Genomic DNA, 24,533 nt, shown 5'->3' on the forward strand with positions numbered 1-24,533 from the left:
GCCCTTTCCTCTCCTTCCAAACAGCTACTACGCCGATTAAAGCATTTATATCCCACTTGGACTACTGCATCTGCCTCAACGCTGACCTCTTCTGCCTCCTGTCTCTCCCCACTCCACTCCTTACTTCACTTTGCTGTCGGGTTCATTTTTCGGAAAAAACGTTCGGTTCGCGACTCCCCGTTTTTCAAGAACCTCTAGTGGTTCCCCATCCAACTCTGCATCAAACAGAGACTTCTTACCACCAGCTTTAAAGCACTCGATCGGCTCACCCGCTCTTACCTTACCCCACTGATTTCCTACTCCAGCTGAGACCGCACACTTCGCTCCTATCATGCCAACCTCCTCACTGTCCCTCGATCTCGTCTACCTCGCCGCTGACTCCCCCGCCCATGTCCTGCCTCTGTCTGGGAATTCCCTCCCTCTCCATAACCAGGCGACCAACCGCTTTCCCCACCTTCAAAGCCTTATGAAAATCCCATCTCCTCCAAAAGACCTTTCCCAACTAAATCCTCATTTCCCCCGATACCCTTTCCTTTCTGTGCCCGCCTTGCACTTGGATCTGGACCCTTAAACACTTGATATTCACCCCACTCTCTCCCCCACCGGCACTGATATACACATCTATAATTTATTTAGATTAATGTCTGTCTCCCCCTCTAGACTGTAAACTCCTTGTAGGCAGGGAACACGCCTTCCATCTCTGTTGTTCTGTACTTTCCTCAGAGTTTAGTATAGCGCTCTACGCACGGTAAGTACTCGACAAATAGCACTGACTGACTGATTGTATCTACCCCAGCACTTCAGTCTGGGGTATCTACTGGGGTATCACTGAGTATCTACCTCAGTGCTCGGCAAAGAGGAGGAGGAGTAATTAAATAACAATACCAACACCAATAATAATAATAATAGCTCTTGCCAAGCATTTACTACGTGCCGAGCACCGTTCTAAGCTCTGGCGTACAAACGAGACAGTCGGGTCAGATAGAGGAAGCACTTAGACACCACAACTATCATTATTATTCTTATTATTTTTCAAGGCCCTCCTAAAGCCCACCTCTTCCTCCTCCCTGATTGATTCCCAGCATCCCAAGTCTTAGAAGCCCAATGAGTCATCTTTGGCACTTAAGAATTCCCTTAAACTGGATCCTCGGTGACTTCTGTATAGAGGTTTATTCAACTGTACATTCGATTATGTATCATGACTGCTCTATTTGTAAAGACTACCCTGTCAGAGTCTAAGCCCCCTGTGGGCACGGATTGTGGCACTCGCTTGATCTGCACCGCCCAAGCGCATAGCTCAGCGCACCGCACCCAAGGGCCACTCAGTAAATGCTGTCGCTACTGCTGCTATTCCTGGATATCTAGCCTCAGGTTCACCTCTCTCAGGAAGCCTTCCCAGATCTCTCCACCCACCTACCCTTTGTCGGGCCTGGTGGGTGCAGAGGATAAGGGTGAAACCTGGAGAAAGGGCAGACCGGTGAATATCGGCAAGGCTGGCCTACAGCAGGTCCAGTTCTTCCCTATCTCCTGTCCCGACGGTGCCGTCCAGCCCCAAGGTTGGCGCCTGGGCCCCCACCCACCCGTCCGACCCCCACCCGCGCTTCCCCTCCACTCACCTTTTCTCCCTTATCCTCCTCGTCGCTGAAGAACCAGTTTGACTGTGTGGAATGAGAAGGGAGAAAGTCAGACCTCAAGTGACACCTCTCGGGAAGTCTCCAAGCTCACCCAGCCCGGGACTGATCCAGATGCCTGGAGGAACTATTTGCTGGTCGCCCTCCTGGACAGTGACCCTCACGGTTAAGGACGGGCCACCCCGCACCGCCGACTCTCCCCCAGTGACCCAGCGAGGACTGTCCAACACCCCTGACTCTCCCCGCTCCATCCCTGACTCTCCTCCAGTAAGCCAGAAGAGATCAGTCATTGCTCCTGACTCTCCCACCGTGACCCTCACTAGACTGTAAGCTCCTTGAGGACAGAAATTGTGCCAACCAACTCTGTTGTATTGGACTCTCCCAAACACACAGTACAGTGCTCTGCACAAAGTTAGGGCTCAACTGTCTGACCCAGGAGGGGCCACCTAACATCTCTGACAGCCAGGCTGAGTCACAAACTAGATGAAAGGTCGGTGGACGGGGCCAGTTTAAGGGGGAAGGAGAAGATGTGCTGAAGGCAGATCCGATCCAAGGGGCAGAGGGTGAGAGGGCAGATCCCTAGTGAGCCGGCTGGCTTACCCTGTTTCTGGGTGGAGTGAGACCTTGATTTACAGTTATAAATATAGATTGTATGATTTACAGTTATAAATATAGATTGCATTTATGAATATTAGTAAATGCAGTTGACTGTCTGTCAAATACCCACGGTGCCTGGACATCTCGCTGTGATCCTAGCCAGTCAGCCGATCATATTTACTGAGTCCCTATTTGTGTGGGGCACTGTACTAAGCGCTGCAGAGAATACAAGAGACACATTCCCTGCCCACAACAAGCTTACAGCCTAGAGCGGGAAGGAGACAATAATATAAATAAATAAATTACAAATATGTGCTGTGGGGCCAGGAGAGGGGGGTGAATAAAGGGAGCAAGTGAGGGCAACGTAGAGGGGAGTAGGAGAAGAGGAAAAAAGGACTTAAGGCAGGCCTCTCGGAGGAGATATGCCTTCAAAAAGGCTTTGAAGGTGGGGACTGTCACTGACTGTCGGATATGAGGAAGGAGGGCGTTCCAGGCCAGAGGCGAGGGACGAGATGGAGGTACGTGAGAAGATTGGCATTAGAAGAGCAAAGTGTTCGGGCTGGGTAGTAGGAGAAGAGCAAGGTGAGGTAGGAGAGGACAAGGGGATCAAGGGCTTTAAAGCTGACGGTGAGGAGTTTCCGTTTGATGTGGAGGTGGATGGGCAAGCACTGGGGGTACTCGAGGAGTGGGGAAACATGGCCTGAACTTTTTTGTAGAAAAATGATCCAGGCAGCAGAGTGAAGTACGGACGGGTGTGGGGAAGACACAGGAGCCAGGGAGATCAGCCAGGAGGCTGATATGGTAATCGAGGGGGCAGAGCCACTGGCTTGGGGATTCTCTGGCTTCTCTGCCATCCTATTACCTAGGTTCCCGGTTCATAACTTTCCCTCTGCCCTCATTGCGAGGGCTGACTGAAAAGCCGCTTGCTGAGGCAACTCACATTCCAGTTCTCGGCTAGGAGTTCAGGTGGGAGCTTGGAGATCTGCCTCTAATAGGCCCGACGCCGGGCCGCGGGGGTGATGGGGAGAGGACGTAGGATCAGGAGCCACGTAGAGCCCGGGCTTGGGAATCAGAAGGGGCTGGGTTCTAATCCCGGCTCTGCCACTGATCTGCTGCGTAACCTCAGCCAAGCTGTTTCACTCTCCCGGGCCTCAGTTACCTCGTATGTAAAGTGGGGAATAAAGACTGTGAGCCCCATGTGGGACAGGGACTGTGTCCAACCTGATTAGCCTGTATCTACCCCACCGCTTAGTACAGAGGCTGGCACATAGTAAGCGCTTAACAAACACCAACCAAAAAAGAAAAAAAAAAGAGCAGGCCAGCAAACCCAGCGGGCTGGTGCTCGGCTTCAAGGCTGCCTTACGTGCTGGATGAGAGTCTCCACGATCTTGTAGCGGTCAGGCATGTGCGTCACCATGTCCGTCATATTGTCCTCCGACGTCCGGACCAGCGTGGGCCCAAACACCAGGGCCAGGTTCCGGGGCTCCATCTGCCCAAGGGACGGCTCGGGTCACCCCTTCTGCTCAGGGACGAACTCTGACCCCCCGGAGGGGTCTCTCTGGTCCTTCCGTGACCCCGTCCTCTGGGAGTCGGTCCAGGGGCGCGAGGAGCAGGGGGGTTCGGACTCCCAGACCCGGGTCGGGGCCCGATGAACGCCGGGAACGCGACAGCCCCCCACCCCCGCCTCCGGCTACCTTGTTCTTTTCCGAGTGGTCAGCGATGGTTCTCAGGTGTCCCACCAGGAACTTGAGGGTCTCATAGTAGTGGCCAGGCAGATCCCGGATCTGTGCAGGCGGGGCAGGGAGCTGAGCGGGAGCTAGACAGTACCACCACCCTCCCCAACCTCCCAACCGCCTGGCCTGGATTCTGCAGGCACTGGTCTTTGAGGTCCCCATGGTTCCTGTTCTGAGGACCTGGGATGAAGCCCCAGGGGACCCCAAAATCAAAGAGCTCCCCATGCCCCCCAATGCCCAGCCCCCCTCCCCGCCCGCCCCGGCCCCCGGTTCTTCCGCATACCAGCTTCCGTAGCGTCTTCATCCTCTCTCGGGCATCCCCCAGGCGGTTTGCTTCGATGAAGTCACTGTACTTGTCTGCAATACACCGCGAAGGGGTCATCAGGCTAGGGGGTCCAGGCCGGGTGAGGGGCGGGATGCTCAGGGCGAGGAGGAGGAAGGGGAGAGGAGGAGGAAGAGGAGAATAATAACAACAACAATAATAATGATGGCATTTGTTAAGGGCTTACTATGTGCCAAGCACTGTTCTAAGCGCTGGGGGGGGATACTAGATAATCAGGTCGTCCCACATGGGGCTCACGGTCTTAATCCCCATTTTACAGATGAGGTAACTGAGGCACGGAGAAGTTACGTGACTTGCCCAAAGTCACACAGCTGACAAGCGGCGGAGCCGGCATTAGAACCCATGACCTCTGACTCCGAAGCCCGGGCTCTTTCCAGGAGGTGGAGGAGGAGGAGGAAGAGAAGGGGGAGGGTGGAGGGGGACGTGGGAGAAAGAGAAAGAACCCAGGAGCTGAGTTTGGGGCCATCCCAAGGAGCCAGCCAGGATGAGCAAAGTCTCACTGTCGCTGCAGGCGGAATCTGGTTCGGGGGATGAGGAGGATGGCAGAGGGCAACGGGGAGGCTCTGGGGAGATGGGGAGGAGGACCTGGAGGAGTCTATGCTCAGACTCCAGAGAAGCAGGGTGCAGGTGGCTCCCCTCCACCACACCCTAGCATGAGCTGGGGGCAGACCGAACAGCCCGGAGGCAGGGGGATGACAGATTTGCCCCTGGAGGGAGCCCAGAGGCTGGGGAAGGGGTGGGAAAGAGGTGCCAGGTGAGCGTGGGGTGGGCAGGGCGCTCAGAGGAGTGTCGGTGTGGGGGCCTGTGTAGGACAGGGGACCCCAGAGAGGAGCGAGGGGCACAGGGGAACCCACTCTGGAGCCATCAGAAGCACCCCGCACCCATCCCCCGGAGAGCAAAGACTGGCTGGAGCCGCCCTGCAGGCAGCGGAACACCCCCACCCACGACACAGAGGAGGGGGCTCGGGACGAGGGTTATTTTCGCGTGTGTGCGAGTGTGTTCATTCATGCGATAGTATTTATTGAGCGCTTACAATGTGTGTGTATGTGGTTGTGTGTTTTTGTAGGAATGTTCGTTTGATCTTTTCCCCACCCCCAGCACCGCAGCACTTATGTACACATCTTTAAATTACATAATACAAATGACATTCAAATTAATTTCTGTCTCCTCCCCCAGACGGTCAGCTAGTTGCGGGCAGAGAACGTGTCTGCTAATTCTGTTGTGTTATACTCACGCCAGCACTTGAGTACAGTGCTCTGCCCACAGTAAGCGCTCAATAAATACTATCGATCGATTGATACGGCTGATTGGAGCTGTGTCTCTGGGCACGTGAGTGCCAGAATCTCAGTAAGCACAGAGTGTACTGAGCATCCACTGTATGCCGGACCCCTGAACCTCGGCCGGGAGGCCGGGGAGGGCGGGTGTATGCGTGTCTGCAGGCCCTTTGTCTGGAAGGAGAGGAAGAAATTAGGCTGTGGAGATCTATCCTGGCCAGCTACGGGAGCCTAGAACACGGGCCACCAGGAGCACTGAGGGAGTTCCGGGGGGCTGCCCAGACCCCAGGGGGTCCTGGGGAAGCTCCAAGGGAACAGCGCAGATCCTGGAGGAGCTTCAAAGGGGCAGCCCAGACCCCGGGGGAGGGGGGAGGATGACCTACAAGTGCAGGATCCGGGAGAAGCAAGGCCCCGATCACTTCTGGGCCAGCGGGACCTCAGGCCCCTGCAAGCCCAATACCGGGCAGGGTGAAGACGAGGAGAACTGAGGGACAAGAGGGCAGAGGGGACAGGGGAACGAGGAGGCCCCTCCCTCCGCCCGCCCGGACCCTCACCGTCGGTGAAAAGGGGCTCCGGCAGCTTGCGGAAGAAGGACTTGAGGAGGCTGCTGATGACGTTCAGGTCCTGCCAGCGCTGCGAGGGGATGACGGCGGTCACGGGGCCGCACCGGCCGGACCCTCCCCCGCCCAACATGTGGGTCCCGGGAGGGCCGACCCTTCAGGCCGTGGGAAGGACGCCTCAACACCCACGGCTACTGGCGGCACAGGGCGTGGGGAGGGTCTCAGTCTTTATATACGGTGTCTTGGGGGTTAGAGGGCTACGGTGGGTCCTGCCCAGAGATGGGGGAAGAGGGGTGGGTCCCGCGCTGGACGGAGGGAGATGGGAGGGTCCTGTGACAGGGAGGGCGAGATGGACGGGTGCTGTGCGGGGTGGGGGAGATGGGTGGGAAATGTGACAGAAAGGGGGAAATGGGTGGGACCTTATAGAGGTGGGGGAGATGGATGGATTCTATGTCAGGGTGGGGGAGATGGGTTGGTCCTGGGTCAGGGTGAGGTGGGGGAGATGGGTGGATCTTTTCGGGGGGCCGGAGGGAGGGGGATCTCTTGAGTTCTTCTGAGAGCACAGCCTGCCCGGGAGCTGCAGGCCGACCCGGTCCCCAGCCCCGGTCCCAGCCCCCACCATTCAACCCAGGCCCACGAGGCGCCTCCCTCCCCTCTGCGGGGTTGCAGACCGCCCTCCCGCCACCAGGGACCAACGCAGCTCCTCCGAACGGCCCCAAGTCCGGCCCCCGGGGGGACGACCTCCTAGCGGGCAGGGGCCCCATCTGCCCCACGCCCCTTCAGCTCCCCGCACCCCACCCCGGGCCCTGAGAGTCACACCGGCCCACCCGGAACACTAGGCCACAGGAACGGGGACTGGGGGGTGGCGGTCCCAGGGTCCCAGGAGGGAGGCGCTCTCCCACCTACCTCATCCTGAGGGTTGATCTCGGCGGCGCCCTTGTTGAGCTGTTCCTGCAGGCTGGCCACGACGGCGTTGTTTCCTGGTACCCGGTATATGCCCAGGTTCTCCAGCCCCTTGTCCTCCACCACCCGGCAGCAGGCCTCGACGATCAAGGGCACGTGCTGCTCAGGGGAGAGGGGCGGGGTGAGACGCGGGTGGGGGGAAGAGGGCGCTCAGGAGGGTGGACCGGACGGCCGGGGAGAGAAGGTGGTGGGTCAGAGAGAGGGCGGGAGAGAAGGTGGTGGGGAGGGAGAAGGGAGCAGAGCGAGGAAGAGAAGGTGGCAGGGAAGCAGGCCAAAGGGAAGACAGGGGTCCCTCTGCCTCCCCGCTACCCTTTCTGGCCTCCACCTGCCCCGCAGCTCTGCCCTGCAGCCCTGCAGCCCTCCAGCCGGGCAACCCCGCCCCACTCCCTCCGTCAGTGAGCTCTCCTCCTGCCAGGGTTGGGCAAGAGGCAGGAAACACTCCCGGACCCACATCCCCGGGCCGGGCCATCCAGCCAGGCCACCTGCCTGCCCGCAGGGGGAAGGGCCAAGAGGCAGAGGGTTGACCCAGAGGACCTCCCAAGGTCCGTTCTAGGTTCCCGTGGGGACCAAAATGAGTTCCACGTCACTGTCCTTGGGCCATGGTTCTGGGAGAGGCCAAGCGAGGGTTCCCCGGGCCCAAATCGTCCCCCACCCACAGGGGCGGAGGGGCCGGGCCCAAGCCTCCAACCGGCCACGTGGAGAGGACCAGTGGGAAGAAAGGTGAGTAAAGCAAGGGTCCGACTGCTTCGAGGGTCCGACCCAGGACTCTGCCCTGCGATCCGGGACCGAGCCAGCATCACCTTCCCCGTTCCTGGGGGAGACAAGGGCGGGGAGGTGGGCAGGAGGAGGACGGGGTGGGGCAGAGGCAAAGGGGCAAAAGAGGCCGAAGCAAAGAGGAGGAAGGGGCAAAAAGGGGGAAGGGCAAAGCGGGAAAAGGGGCAGAGACAAAGGGGGAAAGGGACAGAGGCAAAGAGGGGGAAGGAGTAGAGGCGAAGATGGGAAAGGGGCAGATGGAAAAGCAGGGGGAACAGGGAACCTGTTTGGGATCCCACAGCTCTCCCCTGGGCACCCCAAGACCCAGAAGCTGAAAGAGGTCAAAGAGGAGGCCCGTCCCACCCCCGGGTCCAGTTCTGCGGGCCCGGGGCCACGGGGAGAGTTGGACATCCTTGGCGCTACCTTATTTTCGGCGGCAGGCTGGCACTCCTCCAGACGCACCCCAAATGCCCGTGGGGCCACCTTCCGACTCTTCTTCATGATGTTGATGCCCCAGGGACCCCGCGGAGGGTCATCTGGAAAAAAGGGGTAACATTGGGGGCAGGACAGACTTCCAGGGTCCAGCCCGGCCTCCAAGCCCACACCCGTGTGAGGGGCGGCAGTTGGGGGGACGGAGGGGGAGGGGCCGGGACCTGGGGGCCGGGCCAGGAACAAGGGGTCCTGAGCTTGTCCAACTTACACCACACAGGCCCGCACCCCCGGCCGGGCGCCCACCCGCACAGACCCGCACCCCCGGCCGGCCACACACCTGCGCAGACCTTCCGGGCTCTGTCACCTCTGGCCAGCCCGCCACCTGCCCCTCCTCATTCCACTGCCTCCTCCTCCTCCCCCCCGGCCCCTCCCATCGTTATCCTCCCGCTTCCTCCCCCCCACCCCCGCCCCGGCCACCCCTCCCCCTCGGGTACCTCTGGCCCCAGCCGCGTCCTGCCGGGGTGCGCGACCGCTGGCGGCTGGTCGCGGGAGCTCCGCCTTGCAGCCCAGAAGCCGGGGGCCCTTGGGAGACCAATCTCCTTTGACAATAGAGGGGCTGGGCGAGAGGCGAGGGAGCTCAAGGCACAGACCGGGACCACCCGCCTTTCGCTCAGCACCGCCACAGTGTCCTGGGGACGGTGACCCCGCACCCGACGGGCGCCGCCCCCACGAGCCTCACCCCCAGGGCCCACCCCGCACCCCTGCAGCTACTCCCTCGCTCACCTCACTTTGCGATAACTGTTTAACTTTTTGTTGATCAGAGCTTGACTGGCAAAGCCAGGGTCCTGGAGAGAGGGAGAAGGGCAGAGGAGGGAGAGGAGCGACAGAGGCACGGTGACAGAGAGACCGAAATGAGAGAGAAAGATGACGGAGGTGGAGAGGTGGATGGGGAGAAAGACGGGAAGGAGAGGGACAGCAAAAGGGAGAAAAAGAGATAGATAGGGAGAGACGGAGAGTCAAAAACAAACAGCAGAGATGGAGATGGCGAGAGAGAGAGACACAGAGGGGGGTGGAGAGACAGAGGAGCAAGAAACAGAAGGAGAGGGAGAGACACGGAGACAGGAAACAAGACGCCTCATTGAGAGTGGGTCAGCGGCCGGGGGTCTCGGTGACTCTCACCCCCCGGCTCTCCCTCGTCGGCCGAACGTCACTCCCCTGTCGATCCCAAGGGGCGGGGAGCTGGGGGCCGGTGGGACCCCTGGCCGACCACCGGCCCCCAGGGCCGTGGCAAAGGGGCAGGGTCACCAGCCAGGACCCGGGCAAGGGCACACCTGAGGTCTTGCCCCCTTACGCCCCGTGGGGGACTCGTTCCCCCCGGGCCCGCGGCCCCGGCAAGCAGGGGGACTGGGTCCCTCTGTCCTCAAGGCCCCGGGTGGCCGGGGGTCCGGTTCCCTAGGTGCCCGCAGCCTCGGGCTGTTGGGGGGCTGGCTCCCCTCGTGCCCGTGGCCCTGGGAGAGTGACATGCGATGGCCCCCCCAGGGAGCACTGTGCCCCGCCCACACCCGCGGCCAATTCCGGACCCCTCCCGGCCAGAGAGGCCAACGGGCTCAAGCCCCATCCTCAGGGCGGGTGCCGGCCAGGCCGCCCCGGATCGGCCCTCTGCCCGTCCCCGGCTCTTCCCTCGGCCGTCGCGTCGGCCTGCCGGGCTCCCTCTCCCTCCTATGGAAAGGCCCCGGGGCGGAGGGCCTCGCCGCCCCGCCCGCCCGCCCCTCCGGCCCGGCCGGGCTGCGGGGCCGGCCTGCGAGGGGAGGAGGGGGCCGGCCGGGGGCCCTCACCTCGCCCTCGGCCCTGCTGTTCTCCCTGATGGCTCTGACCCAGCCTAGCAGGCCGTCGCGGTCCTCGGCCTGAAAGAGATATTCACAGAAGTCAGCGGTGGTCAGGCGGAAGACGTGTCGCCTCTTGGTCTGGCCGTAGGAGATGTCCACCAGGGAGGCTCGGATGCTGACGGGCGCCGGGTCCTCCTCACCTTCAGGCGGCACCGTGGGCCCGCCGGCCTCCCGCCGCTCCTTGCACAGGTAGAGCGAGTGTGCGCGGAGCACGGCGAAGACCCGCCTCCACTGCCGCAGCCCGCCGCCGCCGCCGCCGCCCACCTTCTGCGGGAGACACGGGAGACACCGGCCGGCGGCCGGACCGTCAGGGCGCCCGCCCCCGGGAAACACCCACGGACCAAGCACCGTGGCCCGGTGGCCGGCCCGGCGGGAAGGGGGCGGGGGGGACGGACGACATCTGGTTCCAATCCCGCCCTCCTTCGCTGCTCGGGGCCTCGGTTACCTCATCTGGACAACGGGCACCAAGACCCCCGTCGGCCCCCTGCGCGTGGGACGGGGGCTGCGTCCGACCTCCTTGGCCGCTATCGACCCCCGTGCTTAGAAACACGGGGAAGCGGCCTGGCTCGGTGGCAAGAGCCCGGGCTCGGGAGTCAAAGGTCATGGGTTCTAAGCCCCCCTCTGCCACCTGTCAGGTGGGTGACTTTGGGCGAGTCGCTTGACTTAGAGAAGCGGCCTGGCTCAGTGGCAAGAGCCTGGGCTCGGGAGTCAAAGGTCATGGGTTTTTCAGCTCCGCCGCTTCTCTGCTGGGTGACCCTGGGCAAGTCACTTCACTTCTCTGGGCCTCAGCGACCTCATCTGTAAAATGGGGATTTAGCCTGTGAACCCCACGTGGGACAACCTGATCACCTTGTATCCCTCCCGGCGCTTAGAACAGTGCTTCGCGCAGAGTATGCGCTTAACAAATACCATCATTATTATTATTTTCTGAGCCTCAGTTTCCTCATCTGGAAAATGGGGATGAAGACTGTGAGCCTCACATGGGACAACCTGATGACCCTCTAACTACCCAGCACTTAGAACAGTGCTCGGCACACAGTAAGCGCTTAACAAATACCAACAATATTATTATTATTAATCCCGGCTCTGCCACTTGTCAGCTGGGTGACTTTGGGCAAGTCGCTTAACTTCCCTGTGCCTCAGTTCCCTCATCTGGAAAATGGGGATGAAGACTGGGAGCCCCACGTGGAACAACCTGATGACCTTCTATCCCCTCCCCAGCACTTAGGACAGTGCTTGGCACATAGTAAGCGCTTAACAAATATCATTTTTATTAACAGTGCCTGACACACAGTAAGCGCTCAACCGACAGCATTTAAAAAAAAACAACACAGCAAGACATGGATTCTAATACCAGCTCTGCCATAGGTGCCTAGTACAGTGCAAGTGCTCAGCACAGTGCTCTGCACACAGTAAGCGCTCAATAAATGCAATCGAATGCATCTCTCTGCTCTGTGACCTTGGGCAAGTCACTTCACTTCTCTGGGCCTCAGTCCCTTCATCTGTAATTGGGGATCAGGACGGTGAGCCCCATCCAAACCGTTTAGCTTCTCTCTACTCCAGTACTTAATATGGTGCCTGGCGCATAATAAGTGCTTCGCAAAACATCCTTTAAAAAACAAAAAAAAAAAGCCACGCTATGGAAGGAAGGGGAACCACATGGCAGAAAGAAATCAAGCCTGGGAAAAAGCCGGGCTGCGGGCTGGGAGAAGATGGATCTTCTTCCTTGAGCTCTGCCCGGCTGTCTGGCACAGGGGCCCTGAGTGGGAGGGAGAGACTGGCTTCTCCCCCTCCTCCCATCAGTGCCCCCGGCCCTGCTCTTGGGTAGGGGCAGGTGGCTGGGTTGGGTGAGGGGCGGGAGGAGGGTCCCATCTTCAGGGTTCCTGTCTGGGGAGAGGTCGGGGGTGGGGGGCGCGGGGAGGGGAGATAAGATGAGTGGGGAGAGGTGTGGATTACCCAAGGGTTTCAGGTCCCCACGTCCCCCTGACCTGGAAAACGCAGAGCGAGCCGTGATCTTCTGGCAGCCGAGTCCGGGGAGCCAGGCCCCGGGCTCCCCCCGACTCCCGCCGTGCCCCCATGACACCCTCCCCCCCGGCCGCCCCTCGTCCTCTCCTCCTCCCAGCCTCCCCTCTTCTGCAGGAGGGTCCATCGGGGTCGTGGACCCTGGATTCAGGTTCAGGGTCAGAGACTCCTCAAATTTAGAGAGGTCATCTCATCTATTTCCCTGCCTCTGGGCAGGCCTCATTCCAATCACAATAGACTGCTCGGTGGGTGGAGACCACCGAAGGGGGAGGCTCATTCGGTGCCCTGGAGCACCTTTGCTGTCTACCCTTCATCCCTCACGAGGTCTGTCCTGCAAGACGGCCGCAGGGCCAGGCTCTCCCACCACTGGGTGACCCTGGCCGGCGGGGCGTCCCACTCTCGTCTTCGGAGCAGGCGGGTCACTCTCCCTCTCTCCCCCTCTTCGGGTCGGGGTCAGGTCCCAGGCCTGCCACCCTCTCTTACCTTGCCTTTCTTGGTGAGGATCTGCTTGAAGTGCAACCAACCCTCTTGATGCACCTCCCCGGCCGCCCCGTCCGAGAGGTCAGAGGCCGAGTGCCTCTTGGGCTGGGGCTCTTCCGACGTGCCCAGGCTGTCCAGCGACTGAGGAGGAAGCGGGGGTCTGAGGAGGGGGCTCGGGCGGGTCCCGGCCACTTCCACGTGCCACGTGACCTCGGGGTCCACACCTAACCTCTCTGGGCTCTGATCCGGGGAATCTCGATCCCGCCCTCCTGGGGAGGGGGACCCGAGGTCCAGTGAGGCTGCGGGAGGGGGCGGGGGATGGGGGGGGGGAACCAGCACAGGCACGGTCTCCTCCGTTAGCAGGATGGTGCTCACTGTGGGCAGGGAATGTGTCTGTTTATTGTGATATTGGACTCTCCCAAGCGCCCAGTACAGCACTCTGCACACAGTAAAACTATAAATACGATCGAATGAACGAAGGGTGTCCGAGCCGGGCTGGGGGGGAGACGGAGACCGCCGGACATTCCCCTCCCGCTCCCAGGGTTGGCCTGCCCCCACCAGTCCGGAGTACTGGCCGGACACCTACTGGGCGCAGGGCGCTGGACTGAGCACTTGGGAGAGTCCAACAGCATTAGCAGATGCGAGCCCTGTCCTCAAGAAACCCACAGTTTAGCGGGAGGGTGAGGCGCTACAATGAGTGACAGGCGGGAAGAGTCACAGAACAGAGGAGGTAAGCGCCCATACGGACAAGCAGCGTGGCCGAGCGGAAAGAGCACAGGCCTGAGAGTCAGAAGGCCTGGGTTCTAATCCCGCCCCGCCACTTGTCTGCTGGGTGACCTTGGGTGGGTCACTTCACTTGTCTGGGCCTCAGTTACCTCATCTGTAAAATGGGGATTAAGACTGTGGGCCCTCTGTGGGACGGGGACCGTGTCCAACCTGATCATCTTGTGACTACCCCAGCCATTGATTCGGTGCCTGGCACGTAATAAGCCCTTAACAAATATCACAAATAAACAAATACATATATAAATAAGTGAATGAAAGCTAGGTCGGGGGGCTGTGGTGAGAAGCGCTTAGGTGGCGTCCGAGGGCTGAAGGGGGAAATAAGAGGTTACCCCTGGAGACTGGGGGGGCAGAGGCGGGGGGAGGTCCTAAGCGCTTAGACGAGACTGAAGTGCACGGGAGAGGCAGTAAGAAGGGAAAAGTGAGTGAGGAGAGGAGAGATTAGGCAGGGAAGGCTTCCTGGAGGCGGTGGGCTTCTGGTAGGGCTGTGAAGATGGAGAGAGCGGTCATCTGCCAAATGTTGCCGGGGAGGGAGTTTTAGGGCAGGGGTGGGGGTGGGGTGAGCAAGAGGTGGCCGGCAAGAGAGACGACAACGAGACCCGGCGTGTTGATGGGCCAAGCCACCGGCCCTCCGGCCGCCCTGGCTCCAGTTCCTTCTGTCACCCTGCCCCCCGGATCGCCCTTCTCCCTGCTCCTCCAAACCCGCCAACCGTTGCCAATGACTGTCCGGCCACCTCGGCAGCAAGCAGAGACTCCTCACCGACGGCTCTGAGGCTCTCGCTCAGCTCTCTCCCCGGCCACTTCTCCTCGCTCCTCTCCCACTACGCCCCAGCTCACACACTTTACTCCTCTGATTCCAACCTATTCCCTGAGCCTTGTTCTCCTCGTTCCCGCAGTCCACCCCCTGCTCACACCTTCCCTCTTGTCTGGGACTCCCTCTCCTCTTCTCATCCAGCAAACGCCTGTTCTCCCTCTCTTCAACACCCTATTAAAATGGGATCTCCTCCAGGAAGCCTTCCCTGACTAATCCTCATCTTCCCACCACATTTTCTCTCCCCTGTGCATCACCCATCCTTAAGCACTTGGTTAAGAACTCACCCACCCGCACCAACCCGCGGGACTTTTGTCCACATCTTTACACTCCATCGCTTCCCCTCCCTGATCCATTTTAATGTCTTTCTCCCCTGCTAGATCGTAAACTCCCCGAGGGCAGGGATCGTGTTTACTTCAGGCTGTACTCTCCTGAAGAGAATCACGGTACAGTGCTCTGCCCAGAGTAGCGCTCAGTAAATATCACGGTACAGTGCTCTGCCCAGAGTAGCGCTCAGTAAATATCCCGAGAGACTGACTGCCCGACGCCCCCGTTCTCCCCATCTTTCAGCTGGGGGGACGGGTCCCGGGAGGTTAGGCTTCTCAAGCAAGGTCAGGCAACCTGGCGGCCAAAGGGAGGCTCCGATCGGGCCTGGCTCTGGCACCCCAACCCGCCCCACCCATTTGGCTCTCTTTCTCTCACTCCCCGCGTCGGGGACGGTGCCAGGACTCACCCCGTCGGTGAAGAAACTCTTCAGCAGGCGAAGGCTGGGAACACGGCTGGGCAGGTGCCTGTAGAGGAAGATCGGGGGGCAGAGGGGAGAGGTGCGTGTAGGGGATGAGTTCCAGCTTGGGGGGGGCCCCCTCCTAACCCCCATATCCCCGGGGGGAAAGGCAATGACCCCTCAGGGGCCAGAGAAGCGGAGTGATAGTGCCCAGAGAGACAGAGACAGAGAGAGGGACCCCAGGGGCCCTGTGGGCACGCTCCGCCGCCAGCGGCACGCTATTAGTTGGAGAAGGGGGCCGACCGGGGATCGGAGCCCGGGGAGACGGGCCGGTAGCCCCGCCTCCGGCTGGGGTGCGGGTCGGCTGAGGGAACCCACCGGAGGACGCTGCTGTCGTCTCGGAAGGTGTTGAGCCCGTCGTCACACGACTTGGACCGCTCGGCGGTGATGGCCAGTAGGTAGGAGGAGCGGCGGCCCGCGGCTTTGATGCTGCCTGGAACGTGCCCGGCCAGGCCTCAGGACCCGCTCCGCCACCCCCGGGCCCCCGCCCCTGGGGGGCCCGGACTCGGGGCCCACTCGGCCGCGCCCGCCCCAGGCCCTTCCCCGGCCTGGCCAAGAAGCTCGGACCCTGGCCCGGGCCCTGGGGGAATCAGGCGCCCCTCCCGTCACTTGGCGCCCCTCGCTCCAGAGGCCGCCCTCCACCCTTCGGCTCCGACCGGGTCCCTGGCACAAACTGGGGAGACCCGGCCAGGAGAGGGTCTCGCTCCTCCACCGGCCGGGAAGTGGCAGGCGGGAGGGGGAAGGGTAGTGCGCGTAGAGGATGGGGAGGGGGACTCACTGCAGTCTTGGGAGTAGTGGCGGCTGATGGCGAAGGAGAAGGCCGGCGAGGAGGGGCTGGTGGTGAGGACGGGCGCTGAGTTCATGCAGCTGGACACCACCGACGAGGCGGGCACTGGCTTGGCCTTCAGGTCGATGCTGGGGCTGGTGGGTTCATCTGCCCGGGGTGCAAGCGGGACCGGTGGGCTAGGTTGGGCGGGGGGGGGGCCTCGGGAGGGGCACCCACCCACTCTGCCAGCCCCCCGGGCGGGCACGGAGCGAGTCGCAAAGTGCGGGCCCCCTCCCGGAATCTGCCCCAGGCCAGTGGCCGGCAGCCGGCCCCGGGGATCCCCTCTCCGCCCCCGTCCCAGCGAGGGGCACCGGTGGGGAGGGGAGGCGCAGCCAGGGGCAGCTAACGCCTCGGGTTCTCAAAGCTGGGCAGTCAGAGAATGGGGCCCAAGGCAGGGGGGCGTCGGACACCGGGTAAACAATAGTCTCCGTGGGGATCGGGGATCGGGTACCGGCCCCGGGCACCGGCCCTGTAGTCAGTGAAGCATGGATTTGGATCCCTCGCCAGCTGGGGAGACCACAGCCCGGCCCCCTTGGCGACGGCAGTCCGGCTGACGCTCCCACGGGGGCCGGCCCCACCCCAGGCCCCGGGACACCCGAAGGGGGAGACTGGAGACCCGTTGGGGGGGGGAGGGGGTTTTGCCGTCCTGCAAGACACCCACGGCCTCGAGCGGGCCCGGGCCCGGTCTCCTGCCCTCTCCGCTTCCGACCCCGCCCCGTGGAGGCGCCTCCACGTACCGATGAACGGGATGGACGCCAGGGAGTCCTCGGGGGCCGCCAGCGGGGCCACCCTCCGTCCCGGGCGCTCTCCGGGCCCGTCGCCTCGGGTCTCCTCGCGGCCTTCTCCGGGGAGGGCGCAGTCCGGCGGGTGCCCGGAGCCGAGCTGCGCCTTGCGGCCGGTCGGCGGCTTCTGCCGCAGCACCGCGTCATCCGGGGGGCCGGCGGGGCCCGGGAGAGCGGGGCGTGAGGCCGGCGGAGGCGGCCGGTCCAGCTGGGGGGCAGGGGCGGGGGCGGGCCGCTGGGTGAGGCTGAAGGTGGGGAAGCCCCCGGAGGCCGGGTCGCGGAAGGACGAGGCGTGGAGGAGGCCCGTCCGGCGCTGGAACGAGGGGCTGTAGCTGCGGTAGCCCACGTAGCCGGCGGCGTCGAGGCCGGGCAGGGCGGGTGGACCGGGCTGCGGCGGGCCCGGGGCGGCGGGGGCCGGGGGGCGGGGCGGCCGCGGGGGGGCGGGCCGGGGGCAGCCCGCAGGGGGGTGCCGGGGGCAGCCCGCGCCCGCGGCACCGGCCCGCCCGGCGCCAAGGCCTCGTCCGAGCGCGCCCGACAGCCGCCGGGGCCCGGGTGGCACAGGGCGTCCTGGGAGACCGAGTGGGGCCAGCCCCAGGGGGCCGGGCCCGGGGGGGTGCCCAGCCGGTCCTGGGAGGCGCTGCGGCGGCGGGGGGGTGGCCGGGCGGCCGACCGGTCCTCGGAAGAGCTACGCCGCGGGAGCTGGGTGCACAGCCACTGGGTCAGCGCCCGCCGGCGGCGCTCCTGTTCGCTCAGGGCCAGCGGGGCCTCCCGCGGGACCCGGCCCGGGCCGGGGGGCGGCGGGGCGCCGGGGGCCGGGCAGCCACGGGGGACCTGGGGGGCGCCGGTCGGGGCCGGGCCGTGGGAGAAGGCGCCGGGGTGGGGAGCCGGGCGGGCCATGGGCGGGCTGCGGGGCGGCGGGGCCGGGCGACCGAGGCGGCCGGGCTGGGGCGCGAGCCGGGAGCACGGGAGGGGCGGCCGGAAGTCCTGGGGATCGACGCGGGGGGCCAGCCGGGAGCCCGCTACCATGGTGTCCCAGGCCCAGGCCTGCGGGGGGTAGGGCCGGCGGGTGGAGCCGAACGGGGGCGGCTCGGGCGGGCCGCGGGCTCCGGCCCAGAGAGGCTCATTCCCCGTCGGGGAGGCGTCCCGCGAGCGGGCCTGCGGCGAGAGGAAGGGGGCGTCAGGAAGGGGAGCCCACCTCTCCGCTTCAGAGTTCGGGCCTAGGCACGGGGGCGGGGGCCGGGCCGGGGAGGGCGGCGAGTAGGGTCGGACATCCCATTCAACCAGGGGCGCGGTCCCGGCCGTGCCCGTCTCGGGTTGGCGTGGTCCCCCTCCTCCCTGGCCGGCACCCTCCCCATCCCGCCCCCGGTATCTCCCTCTTCCTATCCTCCCTCCTGCCCACCTCCCCACCGCCCCCCAGGCCCGCCACAGCCCACTCAGCCTGGTGACCCAGGCTCAGCCCTGGGAAGAGCAAGACCCAAGGGGCTAAAGGAGCGAGGCAGAGGGTGCTCGACCGGTTTCAAGGCCACCGCCTGTTTTTCATCTAGCCCGCCGCCTCGCTTCTCCCAGGGCCCGGGGGCAGAGCAGTCCCGAAGGTGATTTTCACCCAAGGAAACCACGAGGAGGCCGGGCCGGCCACTGTGGCGGATCACATCGCGGGGCGGGGGGCAGACGGGGGGATAGCGGGGCCGGGCAGGAGGGCGGGGTGACGGACGGCACGCTGGCGTCCGCCCTCGGCCGCTCGGGCCGGGCGGGTGGCGAAACCTCCCGCCCCAGGAATCCGGAGACGCCTCTGCTTCCCCACCGGGACTCGGGCCCCATAAGGAGGTGGCACCGAGGCAGGATGGTTCTTAAAGGGACAGGCAGGGCCCAGGCCGCCCAGCCCAGCTTTGGCGCCACTCTCCCCCTCCCTGCCCGGGCACCCCAACACAAACACACACGCCCTGGCACCGCTCTCCCCTCCCCGCTGGAGCACCTCGAAACGTACATCCCTCCCGGCTCGGGCGACTCGACGCACACGACTCACCTCCCGGCACCGCTCTCCCCTCCCCGTCGGAGCACCCCGACGCCCCCGGCCCGGACCGCCCGGATGGGGACCCGTCCCGCCGCTCCCCCGGCCTACTGGCGGGACACTCCCCCGTCTCCCCACGCCCTGTGCCTTCCCTCCCTCCTCCGTCCTGCTTCTCTGGCTCTGCCCGCCCCCCACGGACCCCCCACCCGCCCCGGCCTCGGCTCCTCTCCGTCGTCAGGCCCGGTGAGGCCCAGCACCCACCCCTCCGCGGGGAACGCTCCGAATGCCCGGAGACCCTCCCCGCCCGCCCCGGGGGCACACCCCCACGCACCCACCCGCGCACATACACGATATCGCCGTCACCATCGGCCGGCCGGCCGCTCCTACGGTGTCGGTCGCCACCGGTCACCCGGACGCACACGCGCGGAGGGTGTCGCGACCGCACCTGGTCAAGCGCGCGCACACCCTGTGGCCGGGCGACGGTCGCGGACGGTCCCACCTCCGGTGCCGACCACGGTGGGAGGTTGACAATGGGGCGGGCGGGGGGCGGCCGGACACACGGCCACACGGTCACGCCCGCCCGCCGCCCCCCACCGTCACGCACGCAGACACGGGCGCACACACACACACACAGACACGCACACACACACAGACGGAGAGGGTGTCGTCGTCGGGGCCGCCCCACCGGCCGGGTCCCGCTGCCCGCCGCCGAATGGCGCCACCGTGCCCGCCCCGGCCCCCTCGCGGCCTCCCCACTGACCGGGCGCGGGGTGCGAAGCGCGGGGTGCGAGGCGCGGGGTGCGAGGCGCGGGGTGCGAGGCGCGGGCTGGGCCTCCCTCCGTGCGTCGTGGGCCCGGCGGGGTTGGGCCGGGGACCGGGGGGCCGGGGACCGGGGGGGCCGGGGCCGCTCCCGCTCCCGAGCGGCCGGGCCTGGCCGGGCGGGGGGGCGGGGAGGAGGACGGGGATGGAGGGAGGAGGAGGAGGAGGAGGAGGAGGACGGGGAGGGGTCGGGGGGAGGAGGGCGGTTGGTGGCGTCAGAGCGCGGCCGGGCCCGGATTGGTCGAGGGAGGGGGCGCCCCGCCCCCCGCCCCGCCCCCGGGGAGACCCGCCCCTTCTCCGGGGGCGGGGGACGGGGGCAGGACCGTCGGCAGACACGGCCGGGGGCGGGGGGGGGGGGATGGGGGAAGGAACGGGAGGGTGGGGGAGGATGAGGGGTGAGGCCTGGGGGGGAGGGAGGAGGGGGGGATGAGGACAGAGGCCTGGGGGGATGGAGGAGGTTGGGGGGTGAGGGGAGAGGCCGGGGGGCATGGAGGTGGTGGGGGGATGAGGGGAGAGGCTTGGAGGGATGGAGGAGGTGGGGGGGTGAGGGGAGAGGCGGGTGGAGGGGGGTGTGAAGGCGTTGGGGGATGAGGAGAGAGACGGGGGGGCAGAACTAGGGAGAGCCATAGATGAGGAGAGAGGAGGGGGATGGAGGCGGTGAGGGGATGAGGGGAGAGGAGGGGGCAAGGAGGAGGGGGGGGTGAGGAGAGAGGCAGGGGATGGAGGGGGTCGGGGGGAAGAAGTAGAGAGGCGGGGGATGAAGGTGGGGGAGAAGTAAAGAGGTGGGGCATGAAGGTGGGGGAGAAGTAGAGAGGCGGGAGATGGGGGGGATGAAGGTGGGGGATGAGAGAGAGGCGGGGGATGAAGGTGGGGGATGAAGGTGGGGGACGAGGAGAGAGGCGGGGGGTGAAGGTGGGGGATGAGGAGAGAGGTGGGGGATGAGGAGAGAGGCAGGGGATGAAGATGGGGGATGAGGTGAGAGGCGGGGGATGAAGGTGGGGGATGAGGAGAGAGGCGGGGCATGAAGACAGTGGGGGAATGAGGGAAGGCAGAGTAGGTATGGAGGAGGGCAAAACTAGCGAGACCCCTCCTGGACCTTGGCCCTCAGCCCCTGGACCCGCCATGCCATCCTCCTTCCAGAGATGCCCACCGTGTCACTCGGCTCACCGCGTCACTTGGGGTAGACCGCCCCCCGCCCCCGGCCCAGGACTGGACCCCGGCCCCGGCCGCCTCCACCCCACAGAGACTCACCATCTGGAGGGGGTCCTCATTCTTGGCTTCGATGGACAGTGCGAGGGTGTCCTTGCTGCGGGTGGGCAGAGAGGGATCAGCGCTGCCCAGAGGCGGGAGGAAAGGGGGGGGCGGGCAAGGAGGTCTGGGGAGCCCCAGCTGGCCAGACTCAAAGAAACCAGGCTCGGGCCCATAAAAAAAAACCAGGTTGTAGGTAACAGGCACTTAGAGCAAAGAGTTAGAGATGGGATTGATTGAGCACTGACCCTGGGCCAAGCACCGTGCTCAACAGGGGGACGAATACAGGCGAATCAGATGAGACACAATCCCTGCCCCACCCAGGGTGCACAGCCTAAGAGGGAGAGCGGATGCCTTGTCTCGGGAAACGGAGGCCCGAGGAGACAAATTAACTTGCCCACAGTCATCCAGAAGGTCAGAACTAGGACTGGAACCTGTGTTCTTTCCCGGAACCTCGATCTCATCTACCTCACCGCCGACCTCTCCCCCACGTCCCGCCTCTGGCCTGGCACGCGCTCCCTCTCCTTAACCGACAGACCATCACTCTCCCCACCTTCAAAACTTTATTGAAGGCACATCTCCTCCAAGAGGCCTTCCCCAAGACCTCATTTTCTCTTCTCCCACTTCCTTCCGCGTCACCCCTGCACTTAGGTTTGCTCCCTTTCATCACTCCTCTAGGCCCCGTAACGCTTAGGTACCTATCCGCTATTTATTTTTATTTATATTAACATCCGTCTCCCTGTCTAGACTGTAAGCTCTTTGTGGGCAGGGAACGTGTCTACCAACTCTGTTATATTGTTGCATTTTACCCGCCCGACTGCTTAGTACAGCGCTCTGCACCCAGTAAGCGCTCAATAAATAGGATTGAGAGTCTTGAGTTTCCGTGTACCTTCCCAAGCGCTTGGCACAACACAGCGCACTCATTAGGTGGCCAGTAGCTATCACTACTGCTAAAGGATACTGTTCCCGGCTTTCTTGCTTACCAGACAGCTAGTTGATTCTGGTTTTCGTGTCCCAGGGCTTAATACAGGCCACTGGATAAAGGAAGGGCTTAATAAATGTTAATACTAATAATTACTAGGCCAAACTCTAAAGAAGAGAAACGCCACTCGGTCCCTGCGCTCTGGCCCCCCTGCCCGCTCAGTCCATGGGTGGGAGTGAGGACCTCAATGGGTAATGGCCTTCCCCCAGCAGGCAGAGTGGGACAAAACTGAGGGAGGGCGGGTAGTTCGGGGCCAGAGAATGGCCACGATGCTCTTGCCAACTACTTGCTTGACAAAATTGAAAGCACCAGGTACAAACTCCCCGTGATCGCCCTGTCGCCACCCCAGCTCTCTCCTGCCCTCCTATCTCTCAAGAGGTGCTCTCCTGCCTCATTTGAAAAACCCACGCCCTCCATCTGCACCTCCAACCCCATCCTTTCGGCTTCCTCCCTCCCCTCCCTAACCAGTCACTCTCTCACGGCTCCTTACCCTCTGCTTTCAAATACAGGTCCGTGGGTCCCTTATCCTCGGCTCCACCCCGCGGCCCCATTCAGCTGTTGCCCCATCTCTCTCCTCCCACACTGGGCAAACTCCTCAAACAGGTTGTTTGCACCTGCTGCCTCCACTCCCTCTCCTCCGACTCCCTCCTCATCCACTCCCCTGAAACTGCTCTCTCCGAGGTCATCGACGACCTCCTCCTGGCCAAATTTAACAGCCTCTACTCCACCCTCATCCCCCTCGACAGCCACGGACGCCGCGGTCCACCCGCTTCTCCTGGCAACACTATCGAACCTCGGGTTCTCTAACACCGTCTTCCCCTGGTTCTCTTCCTCCTCCTCTCTGGTCGTTCGTTGTGGACCCTTAGCCGGCCCCTCCCGGGCCTCCAAGCCTCTCACCGTGGCTGGGGTGAGGGTTTGGGGGCCGGGGAGGCGGGGTTGTGGGTTCCCGTCTGTTCTCCATCTACACTCACTCCCCGGAGGGGTTCACCACTCTCAGGGCTTCGACTTCCATCCCCGTGTGGCTGACTTCCAAATCACCTCAAACTCGTCAAAAACCCAACGCTTCATCCTTTGCTTCGGTATTTCCGCATCACCTAAGCACTTGGTTACTCGGCCTCCATCCCGCTACCCCGGAAGCACTTAGGTCCGGATCTTTAAATTCTGGCGTTTCCCCAGCCTGGATTTTATTTGACTGTCCGTTTTCCACGATAGTTTAAGGGCAGAGATCTACTAATTCTATTGTGCTCTTCCAACCGCTCGGTACAGTGCTCTGCACAGAGTAAGTGCTCAATAAATACTATCGATTGGTGAAGGGAGGGAGGATGGAGAGAGGAGAAACCCGCTGCCGTGTCAGTTCCTTCCACCAGTGAGCGGGATCTGGGGCCCCCCAGCCCCCCGAGGGATAGGTTACCCAGGCCCCCCCTACGCTCACCTGTTCTGGATCAGGGTGATGACCTGGGTGTAGGTTTTGCCAGTGATGGTTTCCCCATTCACTTTCACCAGTCGATCCCCTGCAGGCACACGGTGGCACCGGTAAGCTGCGGACGCTGCGATCCACCGCGGCCTCCACGAGCCCCAGCTTGCGGGGGGCAGGGAAAGGTCTCTGCCCTCTGCCTCCTCTGCCGGACAGGCCCGGGGCAGAAGGCGGGGAGGGCCTCAGCACTCTCACAGAGGTGAGAACCGGACTGGGTGACAACAATCATCAACCCTTACTCCGGCCTTGAGTGAGAGGTGAGGGAGAGAGGACTGGGGAGAGGCGGGGAGGACTGGGGAGAGGCGGGGAGAGGTGGGGAGAGGCGAGGAGAGCTGGGGAGGACTGGGGAGAGGCAGAGAAGATTGGGGAGAGGCAGAGAAGATTGGGGAGAGGCGGGGAAGACTGGGGAGAGGCGGGGAAGACTGGGGAGAGGCGGGGAGGACTGGGGAGAGGCGGGGAAGACTGGGGAGAGGTAAGGAGGACTGAGGAGAGGCGGAGAAGATTGGGGAGAGGTGGGGAGGACTGGGGAGAGGCGGGGAAGACTGGGGAGAGGCGGGGAGAGCTGGGGAGGACACGGGAAGGAAGCCTTGGTGGGAGGAGGGAGCACCTCAGCTTCTCTGAGATAGTCACCGGTGTCTGCTAGCTGAGACAGGCCACAGAGAGATCGGAAGAGAGGGGAAGGGGAGAGTGAGGGGAATAGCCTCAGAGAGAGAGGTGGCGGGGAGGACCTCGGAGAGAGACTCAGTAATAGCAGCAGTGGTGATAGCATTTATTGAGTGCCCGCCCGCTGGATGCACAGCACTGTACTAAGCGCTTGGAAAGGACAAAACAAACAAGTGACACATTCCCTCTAATGGTGGAGGCAGGCAAAGAAATATTCACAGAGTAATCCAGATAAATAATTCAAGAAATATAGACATCAAAGTGCTGAAGAGTAAACTGTAAACGCCTAACTGCTAGAGATGGCTAATGTGTTCATATGCTTTGGGATCCTGGAAGTTAATCGGGGAAGGCACGTTGGGAGAGGTGGGCTTCCGGGAGGGTTTCCGAGATGGGGGAGAGCCGAGGTCGGTCTGATGTCGGGACGGCAGGGGAGGGCAGTTCCAGGCCGGGGGAACGGTGAGAGCGAGGGGAGGGAGGCGAGAGAGTTGGGAACGGGGTGTGACTGGAAAGTCGGTCTGGGAAGAGCAAAGACGAGGAATTGGGGAGCAGGGGGTGACCGGAGCGGCCGGGTCAGGCGGGGAAAGCTGGGGACGGCTTCGAAGCCGACGGCCACGAGTGTTCACTCGTTACAGAGGGACACGGGGAGCCGGCGTGCGGCTTGGAGGAGAGGAGAGACGCG

The 24,533-nt window shown here is 63.2% G+C and overlaps 1 protein-coding gene across 1 annotated transcript in view; it reads right to left on the reverse strand.

Annotated features, from left to right (window-relative positions):
• The window catches only part of ARHGAP23 (Rho GTPase activating protein 23), a 42,380-nt gene that overhangs the window by 8,454 nt on the left and 9,393 nt on the right, over nucleotides 1-24,533 (reverse strand). Inside the window, 18 exon segments of the mRNA XM_029049537.2 lie at nucleotides 1,617-1,658; nucleotides 3,592-3,717; nucleotides 3,923-4,012; nucleotides 4,245-4,318; nucleotides 6,133-6,211; nucleotides 7,045-7,200; nucleotides 8,278-8,390; nucleotides 8,781-8,902; nucleotides 9,070-9,131; nucleotides 10,122-10,439; nucleotides 12,678-12,815; nucleotides 15,002-15,059; nucleotides 15,371-15,485; nucleotides 15,831-15,986; nucleotides 16,616-17,072; nucleotides 17,156-17,815; nucleotides 20,739-20,793; nucleotides 23,150-23,228. Coding sequence (XP_028905370.1) covers nucleotides 1,617-1,658; nucleotides 3,592-3,717; nucleotides 3,923-4,012; nucleotides 4,245-4,318; nucleotides 6,133-6,211; nucleotides 7,045-7,200; nucleotides 8,278-8,390; nucleotides 8,781-8,902; nucleotides 9,070-9,131; nucleotides 10,122-10,439; nucleotides 12,678-12,815; nucleotides 15,002-15,059; nucleotides 15,371-15,485; nucleotides 15,831-15,986; nucleotides 16,616-17,072; nucleotides 17,156-17,815; nucleotides 20,739-20,793; nucleotides 23,150-23,228 — 2,900 coding nt within the window.

This window comes from Ornithorhynchus anatinus, chromosome 21 (genome assembly GCF_004115215.2).
Source record: "Ornithorhynchus anatinus isolate Pmale09 chromosome 21, mOrnAna1.pri.v4, whole genome shotgun sequence".
NCBI classification, from domain to species: Eukaryota; Metazoa; Chordata; class Mammalia; order Monotremata; family Ornithorhynchidae; genus Ornithorhynchus; species Ornithorhynchus anatinus.